General features: G+C 28.5%; 1 protein-coding gene across 1 annotated transcript; it reads right to left on the minus strand.

The window, feature by feature from the left end:
* Positions 1-3,255: 3,255 nt before the first annotated feature.
* LOC105647953 (D-cysteine desulfhydrase 1, mitochondrial) lies at positions 3,256-9,442 on the minus strand. The gene is made up of 9 exons (XM_089725415.1): positions 9,113-9,442; positions 8,833-9,027; positions 8,637-8,747; positions 6,597-6,688; positions 5,528-5,620; positions 5,090-5,147; positions 4,896-5,009; positions 3,991-4,088; positions 3,256-3,693 (listed from the first exon to the last, which is right to left on the minus strand). Exons 1-9 carry the CDS (start codon positions 9,332-9,334, stop codon positions 3,489-3,491), a joined length of 1,188 nt encoding a protein of 395 aa, XP_089581541.1. The 5' UTR covers positions 9,335-9,442; the 3' UTR covers positions 3,256-3,488.
* Positions 9,443-14,080: the final 4,638 nt, after the last annotated feature.

A 14,080-nucleotide genomic window follows, 5' to 3' on the forward strand; every position in this document is an offset into this window, starting at 1 on the left:
CTATTTGAAAATTTATTTTAAAAAAATATATTCAAGAAAATCATATAAATAGAAAGAAAAAATTTTTTTCTTTCCTCCAAGATAAAATATTTTAAATTATAATTAAAATAAAAGAGAAGGAAACATCTAACTAGAAAAACACGTCCGACAACTGCATACACGTACTATTGACACAAGACAAGAAAGAAAGCAAACTCAGTCCTCGCACCAGGCGACCCAAGAAGTCAAGCAAGAATCGACTTCACATACTAAAGAACATAATTACTATCTGATAAAGAGCTTAAAAGAAAAGTGTAATCAGCGAAGATGAATGATTTACCCTTTTTCATACCTCATTTACTAAAAAGTTAAGATGTAAAAATTTTTAAATACCTCGTTATCATATATATTTATTAAAGAATAAAGTTTAAAAAATAAAATTTAAAGTTTTAAAATTCTTAATTATTTATATATATTTATTTGAAAAAATAATTTTTATAAATATATCTACTCAATTAATAAAATGTAATTTTCTAACTAGCTATGATTAAAGTTATTTTAGCATATTCTAAATTATATTGAGGGCACTATCGAAAATCTCATTATTCTCTTTCTATTCCCACATTTATATATAGTATAAATTAGGCTTTTAACGACGTGTGTTGTATGTTAACTATATTCGTTATTCGTATTCATTTAATTTTTTGCCATTGCTCACTTTGACTTTTCATTTATAATCATTTTTATTTTTAATATTAAATATTGATTATAATTGTGGTGTTATATTATTTAAATTTTTATAATGTTAAATAAAATTTCATATGAAATTAATGTGAATATAAAGTGTAATTAATAAAATAACAATGTGTATATACAACACACGTTAGTTCAATTTATATCATCATTTACCTAAAAATTTTACAATATCACCTAATAACTATATATATACAGCTCTATAATATCAACTAATAAATACATTTCAAATATTGCATTATCATATATATTTATTAAAAATAAATTTTTAAAAAATAAAATTTTAAAATTTTAAAATGCTTAATTTATTTTATACATTTATTTAAAAAATAATTTTAATAAATTATATCTAATAAATTAATAAAATATAATTTTTTAATTGATTATTAATAAAATTATTTTTAAAATTTCAAATTTTATTAAGAGTAATAGCAGATATTCAATTATTCCTCAATTCTCGTATTTATATACAATATCGATTATATATATAAAATTTTTGTTTGAAAGGAATATATATATAATTTGAAAGAAAGAAAAGCGCGTGGAAACATATCAACAACTTGAGTCATACGCAAGGGAAGTGGTCCCATATTCATGGGAAATGGGCAACACGCGCATGAAATGCGTTGGCATACGACTAGACTATTCGTAATCTTTTCGTAGGAAATGAGAAAAGTTCAAAGCTAGCAATTGATAATAGAGTAGGGCTCATTATTTTTGATAATGTTTATCTCATTGTTATTCGAACAAGTGCGTGTGCATGACTGGCCAATAGTAGCGGGTAGCGACAACCAAAGAATCGCAAGTAGCACTGAGTTTTAAATTTTGCGGCCCAACTAGTTGCTGAACCAGCGACAAAGTCTACGCGGTTTCCATTACATTGCAAGACCTCATTCACTTGTTGCTTTTCACAGATTTTTTTTTCCGTCACTGTCACTTGTCATTGTCATCGAATTTTTTTTAAAAAAAAAAGAAAAAAAGAAAAAAGAAAAAAAAAAAAGGCCAAATGGTTATCTTTACACGTCATTTTAGAAGCAGTCTGTTCTGACGTTTGTAATATAAGACAATTATGTATTTACGGCTTATGATTGAATTTTTCTTTCCATTTTAATATTTTTTTTAAATTTTAAATTTTTTTATTAATTGATTAAATTAATAAAATATTTTTATAATTAATTGTATTTTTAAAGTAATTTATTTTATTTTATTTCTTATATTTACTTTATTCATTTCTAAAAATATTATAATTAAGTGTATTATAATCTTCCAGCAAGCCTTTACAATTTCTTTGCTTTACAATTAATAATTCTTTAAGCTAGTAGGGACACCGAGAAACTGGGACGCCTATAATTCTTTAAGCTAGAAAGGAAGGATAATTTTGTCTAAACTTAAAATATTGATATGCCATTAACACTTTTAGCTCTAGAAATATAATTATCATATATTATATTGATTTAAAATTTAAAAAGAAAGGGGAAGGAAAAAAAATTTTTTTTGAGAACAATCACAACCATCAGTTCCATTTTATTTTTTCAAATCCAATCTTCCTCTTCTTTTACTTACACATGTATTAAAAAAAAAAAGAACTTGAATGACTTGAACTTCTATTGATTGAACCATATTCGTTATTATTATGCAGATTTAAACTAGTACTAGTAAAAGTAGAAGGATAAACACAATCCTCCTACAAAACGCAATCAGCACACAAGAAACCTTCTATCGCCATCGCCATTTCATGTTTTCTACTTGTTCTGCTTACACATAAAATTTGTCCTGGAGCACCGCATAAGATTTATCTTGGGGCACTACCACTTTCGCTAAATAAAACTCATTGTCCATTTCAGTAAACAAGCCACAAAATGCTCTTTCCTTCTCCTCCTCCTCTTCTTCCTCCACTAAATCTCCTTGATAATCGTATTAAGCATGAGAGGCACTATGACTTCAAGCTATTGAAGAGTTCGAATAACGATTGTTGGAACTTATTATCTTCTTCTCTTTTGTTAATTGTCCTCTTCAGGAACTTACTCATTGCTCAAGAATTCGATATTGAGGATTTAGAAATTTAAGGATTTTTATCCTTTCTCTCTTTCTTAATCGTTAAATTTTAAAATAAAAAATATATTTTTAAGTTGAAAAAAAAAATGTGGCACACATAGATCTAGCAAGCTAATATTATAATATATAGGCTTTTATGAATTTATATATGCCCAAGATGGTAATAAAATTATTAAAAAAAATGAGAAATCTAGACTTTTTATATATTGAGCGTAAGTTTAACGGCAATTTAAACCTTCTTCGTTTATTATTATTATTATTTTTTTTTACTTTCTATAATTATTTTTTCTAAAAAAAATTCATTGTTTTGCCAAATTAAATTAATAGTCAAAACCTAACATAAAATAAATAATTTGCTATAATGTAAAGATCGATTTACATCTTTCAATTTTCAGATTTTTTTTAAAACAGGTCTATTTCATCTTTTCTCGATCAATTAACATCTAACAAAAGCTATTTTGAATGCAATAATAAAAATATTAATAAAATCATAATTTAAGAATCTCAAAATGAGTTATTGACATAAAGGCTCTCTAATTTTAATTTGACAATAGTTTAAGAACCAGTATACATTTTCACCTTTAAAAAAGTTCAAATATTATCGTCTTAATTTTATGTCCGTCTTTTTCCCCCCTAATGGTTCCTACCATAATTAGGAGAACTTTCATATAATATTTGAAGCATGAAGAAGAGATGTTTCTCTAAAACATTTTTGCAGTATCATCTTTCCTTGAAACAGATTCATCAATATGCATTCGCACACAATGTTCTACCAATGACGACATCTGGTCGACCTTGTCATAAAGTCCAAGGAATCCACCAGTGTGTATGAAGAGAATCTTTCTGCCCTCCCACTTTCTTGGATTCTCTGCCATGTCTTTCATCATTCCATAAGCAGCTTTCCCGCTAAAAAGAATCACATCATTGAACTGTTAACTCAACGATTTTCAAATTTTAAGATCAAGAAATTAAAATGTCTAGTTGTTGACTCCTACTCCCAGATTTCAGATTTTAATCATGCTTGTTTTCCAGACTAAATCTGATGACATCAGCCCTTTTAACTATGGAAGAAACTATTCTAATTCCACACATTGTGGAGACGACCGATTATTCACCGTCTCAATTGACTAGCTATCACAGAATAGATTTAAAAAAATGTCATGCATGAGAACTTGGGAATTGCGGTAGAATTTGTTACTGTACCTGTAAACTGGATCTAGAATAATGCCAGTAGCTGTAGCAACTTCCTGGACAAACTTAAGCTCGTCAGAGGTGTTCTTTGCATATCCTAGACCTTTGGCCTGTAAGAGGGAAAGAATATGATTATTGGACAATGCAGTTAAATTGACCAAAACAATATTAAATTTAACAAAATGAAATAACAATTAAATTGATCACTCTAACAATATTTTTGAGGAGGACAAAATAGGTTAAAAAAATTAAAATTTTGAAATAGGTTAATTACCATTCTAACCATATGTGATTAATAACATATGATTATTTTGACAACTGGACCATCAAAGTCAAAATCAGCCGTATATATATGAAATGGAGAGAGTATAACATTTGAAAAATTAAAATTAAAAATTTAAGATAAAAAATAAATAATATAAAAAAATATAAACAATAAACCATATAGAAAATATATAAAAAAAACACATTTTTTCTTTTTGTCAAATTAGGAAATAATTTTCCGATTATTATAAATGAATCTAATCTCCATTTTCTCTAATTCTCTTTTCCATTTCCATGGAAAATGGAAAACAAAAGAGTTTTCCACAAATGAACACCACCTAGAACTTGTAATGAAAAGTGTGAGATCAGCACGATAGTTTTACACGTATCAAAAACTGAAATTGACTTGATGATTATTCTTTTTATTTTTTAAGAGTGGAAGGCGAAGAGCGCTTCCATAGATATCTTTATCTGCTTGATGATGTTATCTTTGGATATTTTCCTTTTCTAGTTGCAGCATCTAAATGTATTTGCACTTACACCGACATTATCGTATTTTTTGACATACAATTTACGTAGCCAAGAGGGGAATAATAATAATAAATAAAAAAAAGGAATGCATTCACTAGTATTTCATATGATAAAGCACTCACATCTTGAATGTTCACAATTTCATGTGAGTTAACACCTGCTCCGAATCCATCGAGTAGTTCTTGAACAAAGTTGTAAAAGTAATCAGGCTCATCATAAATAGAGAACGCATGAACCTACAAATAGGAAAATGCAAGAAGAGTCAAATTGAAAAGTAAGAGACTGACTGAGAGAATCGGAAAAAAGGAAGACATACTTTTGCCTTCAAAGTACCCAACCATGATCCCAGCGACAGACCAGCAACTGTACCTCCACTGTAAATCAAAACACAAAAAATTTCCATCTTATGTTCACAAGCAACTCATAAGATTAGTTTTTGCTTTCTGGATTATAGTTGTGCACTAAACATTCTAGTGCCTGAGTGCCATGTTTGTTATCAGATAACTGACTGTCAATGCTAAACACGTGTAATTTAAGTGCAAAGCTCAGCATACACTGAGGACTCATACATGAATTGGATATCAACAAAGTTTATGCGAAAGGAATGTCCATCTGTTATAATAATATTGAACTGTTATACCAAAACTGGAACAGATCAAACTTGATATGAGACAAGTAGGGAGGAAAAATATTTTTTTTCAAAAAATTAGGGTTTGCTATAAAAATCTAAAAGGAACGGAGATTAGAGAAGAACCTGCCACATGCTACAACAATATCATCAAATTTTAATCTCTCATTACTAGCAAGAACTTGCTGCTCAATTTCCTTGATTGCTTCAATATAACCCCTGCTTGGAATTCAAACATAAAACTGTATTATTAGTACAGTGAGGAAGAGAACACAACAATTTTTTTTCTTAAACAAAAAAAAAAAAAAAAAAAAAAAAAAAAAAAAAAAAAGAGAACTTAATTCCAACTGAAAAATCTACAGATGATCCTATAAGAATAGGAAACAGACATACATAAACGAGACCAAAGAGATTTTAATGGTCAATCTAGTTCCATTTGCTCTCATCAACACATTTACAGTCATCTACGCCAATATTTGTTTTCTAATTCAATCAATTTGGTTAATAGGCTTAGATTAAGTTTTAACCGAACCATAATCCATCATCGAATAAGTCCAAATTTATCTTCTAAACCCAAAATCAATCTCTGATTCATCAAACCAAATTAACCGAATTAACCAAACTAGACGAGTTGAGCAAATTGATCCAAATAGTTGGACACCCCTAGAATGAATGAATAATTCATAATTTTTGTAATATAATTGAATGAAAAAGCATTACCGGAACTAAAAAAAGAACCTATTTAAAAGAAAATTAACATAATGTTTTCCCCTCTATATCCTTTAAAGTCTTACGCTCGAAAATTCATAATAAATTTTCTCATGAATATTTTTCCATGTAAAGTACCAACAATACAAGACAATTATGAAAGCAAAAGAAAACTTGCATGTTAGCGATATATTCAACACAATGCCGAGAAGATTTTGATAATGATTAAACATTTTAATAATGATTAAACCTTAATTTAGTTATATGATACGAATGGTTCAGAAAAGAAAAATTAAAGCCTCATGGAAAATTCATGAAATTTTTTTTAAGACATTATTCAAGAAAAATAAAAATTCGTTACTTAAACAAGAATATATATATTCACGAACATTTGTATAAAATACAAATTTTTTTAAGATGTCAAAAACATAGCTGCGAACTCAAAATAAGATGTCAAAGAAGATATATATTATCCACCTAAACTCACCATGTTCCTATGGTGTTTGATCCACCAGCGGGAATAACATATGGCTTCTTCCCTTCCTTTAGCAACTTTTCTTTCAATATATTAGTAAGAGTCTGATACCAAAAGTTTGAATAAAGAGCAAAAAAAAAAACCTATTAATTAAATGAATATCTAAAAACATTGACAGTTAAGCCTGTAAGAAGCCACATTGACAGTTAAAACATAGAATGAGTAGCTATTTTGTGAAATAAAATTTAATTTAATTTAATTCACAACCTGAATTTTTTGCGGCATCGGTTTAAATAAAATGGTAGAGAACTCCAGAGGTAAATGTACATTTATTATCAAAAACTATACATTGTTCTGCTGCAAACAAGATAAGAATATTTTCAGCAAGATTCCTTCTTTATAAAATGTAAGAAGATTTCTGTTCTCTCATCAAACAACATATAGATAGAGAACATCTAGGTGTAAAATATCTCACTATTTTTCAACAATTTGCTTCTTGATAAATCGCAATGGAGATAACTAGAAAAAATATCTTACTGATATTTAGTATAGGTGCTGCAAGAAATGGAATGTAGGTGTCGGTGCACGCCTGAAGTTTAGACTTCAGAGTACGGAAGATGTAAAAGACAAAACAACTTATTCTATAAAAGAAAATTACATTCATAGCGTAGAACATTTAAAATGCAAGTATTAATTAGGTATGGCTACAGGTTCATTTTGAATCGGAACCGAACTGTACTGTAGATGAACCGAAATCGAATTAAAACTGTCGGTTGAAAATTTTGAACCGGAACCAACGTTTTAAGGGCCGGTTAAGATTTATGTGAATGTTAAAATCTACACTTGAATTGGCCCTGAACCAGCGGTTCCGGTCTGATTCGAACCGAAAATTTTCTATTTTTATTTTCAAAATGATAATCACTTACCATATTTTATACATTTTTAAAAGTCTCAATAATAATTTACTACATTATATACTTTACTTAAGATTTTTTTTTCTAAAATACACTTTACTTTAAAAGTTAAAAATCTAAAAAGTAAAATGGTAAAAAAAGAGAAAAATATTTAATCTAAACTTATATTGTTTGTAACCTTTTTTTACCCTTTTAAATTGTTTACTTAAGTTTAAAATTATATTCTTTTCAGGCATTTTTCAAAATTTTCTTATAATTTATTTAATTAATAATATTTAATAAAATAAAGTGATAATTTATTTAATTATTTTGTAAAATTAATTAATTTTATTCTTATATGAGTATGAGCGTTCTAAAATTTATTTAAAATAAAATTTATCAATATTTTATAAACTCATATTAATATTTAAAAAAAAAATGCAACATTAGAACCGATTTTTTTTTTAAAAAAAAAAAACATACATCGCCCGGAAATCATGATCAGAACTGGCCGGAACCGGAACCGGACCAAAACCGATGGTTCAAGCATTGGTTGAGGTTCAAAAAAGAAACTGAAGATGTTAAAAAGGCTTGAAACCATGAGAGATCTACTAATCACAAAAGCTAGAATGATGATGGGCAGAGAATTCTTCTTGAAAAATAGGCACAAAATCAGCAAAGCATCCGAAAAAAACAAAAGATAAAGAAATCAGGAGAAGAGGATCCAGGATGCGCATAACGAAAAGGAGAAAAAAGATTACTAAAAAAGAGGAAGAATGAGCGGAAGAAGGTTTTGCAGCCATTCTTTTGTTGTTTTAGTTTGGCTGGGTGGGGATCCAGGATGTGCGCATAAAGAAAAGGAGAAAGAAGAATACGTGAAAAAAAAAAAAAAAGATTAATAAAAAGGGGAAGAAAGGACGGAAGGAGTTACTAAGAGGTACAATGAAAAAGAAAGGTTTAGAAGGTAGAGTTGAAAAAAACAGAACGCAAACAAACCAGAATACCAAACAAGGTACAAAGTCGTTGTCATTCTAAGATACTAAGATTTCAAAAGTTACATAGTAAAAGGAGCAAAAGAAAACAACAAAACTTACAATTACAAAATATGAAAGGCATGCATTAAGAAGAATAATTTGGTAATGAAGAAGCAATGACAAACCACACGCCCAATTTGTGTAAATTCTTCTTCCGAAATGAGTTGAATATGAGCTCCAACAAGACGGTCGACCAAGAGATTGGCGGCCAATCCTGGATCTTGGTCCACAAGAACCTGCAACACATGCAAGAAAAATAACAAAAATAAGAAAAATCTCAACTAAAATACATACCCAAAGAGAAGAAAGAAGTTTGTGGACCTTGGAGGTGAAAAGGATTAGATAACAATCAAGATTAAGGTACTTAGCAGCAACGGCAGTGGCACGACAGTGGTTGCTCTGAATGCCTCCAATAGTTATTACAGAATCAGCGCCATTAGCCACTGCATCTGCCATCAAGAATTCCAACTTTCTCGCTTTGTTGCCACTCAATTGCAAGCCCGAGAGATCATCGCGCTTAAATGGATAATTATAATCAACATAAACTCTATCAAAACAAAAGGCTACAGTGGAAACTACAAACTTGAAATTAAATACTCACTTTCAACCAAAGCTCAGTTCCATCGGGTAGATTAGGAAGATTCCAGAGATGAATAGGAGTAGGAAGATGAGCGAGAGAGAAATAATGAGATGGTATATGATTGAGATGAGAGGCCCATGAAGGAGGACTGTATGCTTTTTTGGTAAGGAATTCCACCGGCCTCCTGTTTCTGTTGTTATTTTCCTCCAGTTCCATTGTTTCAGACTGACGAGCACCAAACATTCACCTGATCAGAGGACGTGTCAAGCCAGAAAGCACAGCTTTCTTTACGGCATTTTGGTAAGCGATCAAGGCAATAATTATTAGGGCGCTGACAAATGACGGGAATCTGGCCAAACACGATAATAAATAAGATAATAAGTGGATAGCTCATTTCAACTTTATCTTGTTTTTAACGATTTATTACTCTCTCCTTTGCATGTATATAATAAGCGGGTCCATTCAAAATTTTTAAAACGTTGATCCTGAATTAACTCTTAAACTGTTGATTTTGTTCTGATTTTGATTCTGGCCAGTTTCGGTGCAGTTTTAGTGAACCAACGGTTCCAATCATAATTTCCGGCGATGTATGTTTTTTTTTTTTTTTTTTTTTTTAAATTGATTTTAATGTTACATATTTCTTTCGAAATTAATAATATGAGTATAAAAAATATTGGTAAATTTTATGTAAAATAAATTTTAGAATGCTCATACTCATACAAGAGTAAAATTACTTAATTTTACTAAATAATCAAATAAATTATCATTTTATTTTGTTTAAATGTTATTAATTAAATAAATTATAAGAAAATTTTGAAAAATGCTTCAAAAGAATGTTAAACTTAGTAAATAATTTAAAAGGTAAAAAAAAAAAAAGTTAAAAACATTATAAGTTTAGACTAAATATTTCCCTCTTTTTTTACCATTTACTTTTTAGATTTTTTACTTTTAAAGTAAAGTGTATTTAAAAAAAAATCTTAAGTAAAGTATATCATGTAATAAAATATTATTGAGACTTTTAGAGATGTATAAAATAAGCTAAGTGATTATCATTTTCAAAATAAAAATAGAAAATTTTCGGTTGAACCGGACCGGAACCGCCGGTTAATCGCAGGTTCAGATTCAGATTTTAACATTCTCATGAACCTTAACCAGCCTTTAAATCGCCTGTTCTGGTTCAAAATTTTGAACCGATAGTTTCAATCCAGTTCCGGTTCATCTACAGTACAGTTTGATTCCGGTTCAAAATGAACCGATAGCTATGCCTAGTATATTATAGGATACCATCACATTCTCTCACAAACAAAAGTGTTGCTAGGGTAAAGTAAAGTGGTGTAAAATTCACGTTACCTATAACAAAGTTTTACTTCTTCAAAAAGCAAATTATAACAAGCTGCCTATTAAAGAGGTTGTTATCCTAAGTTGGTTTGAGAGGAGTTCTTAATTCAAAATATAAGACTTGCACGATGTCTTTTTTTTTCTTCTGGAGTTAGCTTATTTATATTTTATTTTAAATGAATTGTAAGAGGTTTAAACTTTAAACTACGTGGACGGCTGTATTGCTTTATTACTTTATTATTGTACATTGTAATAAATGTTATTTTTTATTGTACATATAAAAATAATAAATATTTATAAAAAAGGAAGGCAATAAAAAATTGTAAAAGATATATCTATCTATCTATATAAATATATAATTTATAAGACATAAATGCTTATGTGGCACATATTAGAATTTGAAACTCATAATGTGTGAAGATGTTATTATTTTTGCTAAAGGAAAATTTAACGGGTTTGATTGATTTTATTTCAGAAAAATGGTTTTCGTTATTAAATTCATTCATTGATTCTCGGATTAAAAGTCTTTTACTTTTATAAGAGTTTTATTTTAGAGTCGCCACCCTTTTTAGGAAAAATTCTTGAATTAATCAATTCTTTGGAATTGATTGATTTGGTTTTAATCTAGAGACTGGGTAAAGAAGTTTGGTACGGTTTCGGAAAGGTGTTAAACACTCGAATCGTCTGGTTAAACCAGTCTCCTTTGTTGTCCATTAATTCACAATAATTAATAATAGAATTAACTTTAATTGAGATGTAAAATACATTTTTATGCAATTTTAGAAAATATGTCAAACTAGCACATAATTGCATGTAAAAAGCATAAAATAAACATCCAAAGAAGGGGGAGGAGAAAAGAGTTACAACCAATCTCCTAAAATACATTATACCCTTATAAATACCCAAATAATTACCCAACCCATAATTAATTATAAACATGCAATAATATAACCCATTAAAGTTCTTTACATCAAGCTTAATAATTACAAACAATGAATAAACTTACATAAACAATCAAAACCACAGAATATATACATCTACAAGAGTTAAATAAAAACCATATTCATTTATAATGATAAAAATGATGAACGTTAATGTTAAGATATTTTAAGCTAAAGTTAGATGGATTAGATTAACAAAAATTAAAGAACATTAAAGTGCATAAAAAGTAAACTACTAGAATTTAAAGTGCTTGAAAATAAAAGACAATAAATTAAAAGCATCAATTTAAAGATTATTGATGTTCATCATGATTGATGAATAAATACACCCATCACTGCTCATTAGCCATGGCCACGATTCTGGAACCGGCAGTTCCGGTTCCAGAAAAACTAGAACTGGAATCGAACTGAAAAGGTCCGGTTCCGGTTCCGGTTACAAAACCGATAGTTCCGATCGGTTTTTCGGTGAATCGCATAATTTTAAATTTTAAATTTTGAAGACCGGTTTAAAAAAAAAAAATTATTTGGACATAAAAAATTAAAAAATACACCTAAAAAATTTAAAAATACTTCAATTAAATTTATTTTTTTAAAGACTTGAACATAATTATTTTTTTGAAAAAAAATTTTCAACTGAATTTATTTTTTGTTTAAAAAAGTTTGAACATAATTTAAAAAAAAAAAAAGGGGCTTGAACTTAAACTTTTTTTTTTGTTTTAAAAAAAAATTAAGTTGCCTACGTATCCTCTTGGGGTTTAGAGGAATCAAAGCCCACGTAGTTCTTACTTACCTTATACCAATTTGACCCCTTTTACCTTAATCGCTATTTGCACCACCGGTTGATGTTTCCATTGACGACCCATCGTATAAATCATATAAATCTTCATTTTCTTTTGGATTTTCTTGGGCTCTTAGTTCGGCCTTGGTCCAATCATCTACGCATGATTGTGCTTCTAATGAATCGGGTGTCATACGAGATCGTGTTTCATCAAGTATGTTTCCTCCTTGACTAAAAGCTTGTTCAACCGCAACAGTGGAGACCGGAGCTTGTAAAACTTGTTTTGCAAGTAAAGAAAGAATTGGAAAAGTATTTGCGTGACGACTCCACCAATCTAAAATTGGAAAATTAGTATCTGCATAATCATCACCAAACTCAAAAGAAGTGGTTAGATAATTATCAAATTCAGAAAAAGAACTGGATTCCCTTATTCTTTTTTGTCTTTGTAGTAAAACTTGTTGAGCAACACCAACACCAACACCACTTACCCTTTGTGTTGAAAATTGTTGAATATTAGATTGAGAAGAAGTAGAAGTAGAAGTAGATGAACTAGAAACTTGAACAAATTCATTATATAATTGCATAATATTTTGTTTAACTTCATACATTACTATATTTATATTAATATTATCTTCTACATCAAGATTTAATACTTCATAATAAATAGTCAAATAATCACATAAAACATCAATTTTACATCTAGGATCAAATACAATAGCAACAAGATAAAGGGGTGGTATATTTTTAAAATAAGATAACCATTTTTTTTTCATTGAAAAAATACAATCTTTTAATAAATCATCATTTTCAAATTCTTGGAGTGCACTAACAATATTAATACACATAGGTAAAAATAAATGAGATGTGGGATAATAAACCCCACTAAATTTATAGGTAGCATCATTAAAAATTTTTAAAATATCTAAAATTTTTGCACAAATCTCCCAATTTTGTGGATATAAATTAATATCCTCAATATTATTAGTAACAAAAAAGCATAATAATTCTTTATAAGAAAAAGACTCGTTTAGTAATTCATATGTTGAATTCCAACGAGTTGGGACATCCCTTGGAAAACGTTTTGGTCTTTTATTATTTTCTTTACAAAATTTAGCCAAACTTTTCATCACTTGGAGATGTCCCCATAAATATAAAATAGCTTTTTTAATTGGAGAAATAAAAGATTCAAGAATTTTTAAACCATCTTGTACACATAAGTTTAAAACATGGCATGCACATCTTATATGAAAAAATTTTCCACCAATATTTGGTTCACAAATTTTTTTAAGTTCAATAATTGATTTAGTATTTGCAAAAGCATTATCAAATGAAATTGAAAAAATTTTTTTTGTCAACTTATATTCATCTAAAATTGAAACAATTATTCTATAAATATTATTTACAGTATGTTTATCATCAAAAATACGAAAAGCAATAATTCTTTTTTGAATTTTTCAATCATCATCAATCCAATGATATGTAATACCCATATAAGAATGCATTTGCCAATGATCACTCCAAATATCACAACAAATTGAAACACAAATTTTCATTTGAGAAAATAAAAGCTCTAACTCTTTTTTTCTTTTATTATATAAAGAAATAATAGTTCGTTTTACAGTATTTCTTGGTACTCTTTTAGCAGAAGGATTTAAAGCTTTTTGACAATAATTATTAAAACCTACTTTTTCACCAAAGCTAAAAGATAAATGTTCCATAGAAATCATTTTTGCTAATTCTTCTTTTTGTATTTTTTCAGAATATTGAAATAAAGAAAGGTTAGAAGATGCGTACCCGGAAATTTGTGTTTGAGACCGATCAACTCCTACTTTTGTTGGATGTTTTGTCTTCAAATGCTTCCAAAATGATCCATAGCCGCCCGCTTGTTTAAATTTATAAGATTTTCCACAATAATTGCAAATTACATCGTAC

The sequence above is a fragment of the Jatropha curcas genome, chromosome 8, assembly GCF_041381405.1.
Source record: "Jatropha curcas cultivar XTBG-Jc1 chromosome 8, XTBG_Jcur_1.0, whole genome shotgun sequence".
Classification (NCBI taxonomy): domain Eukaryota; kingdom Viridiplantae; phylum Streptophyta; class Magnoliopsida; order Malpighiales; family Euphorbiaceae; genus Jatropha; species Jatropha curcas.

What these genes read in the sequence shown, in the direction of transcription:
- LOC105647953 (XM_089725415.1), bottom strand. Translation starts at nt 9,334, where the DNA reads ATGTTTGGTGCTCGTCAGTCTGAAACAATGGAACTGGAGGAAAATAAC. An exon ending in TCAAACACCATAGGAACATG is followed by an intron (nt 5,621 to 6,596) that starts GTGAGTTTAGGT and finishes AATTCCAAGCAG; the next exon opens with GGGTTATATTGAAGCAATCA. An exon ending in TGGGTACTTTGAAGGCAAAA is followed by an intron (nt 5,010 to 5,089) that starts GTATGTCTTCCT and finishes TCCTATTTGTAG; the next exon opens with GTTCATGCGTTCTCTATTTA.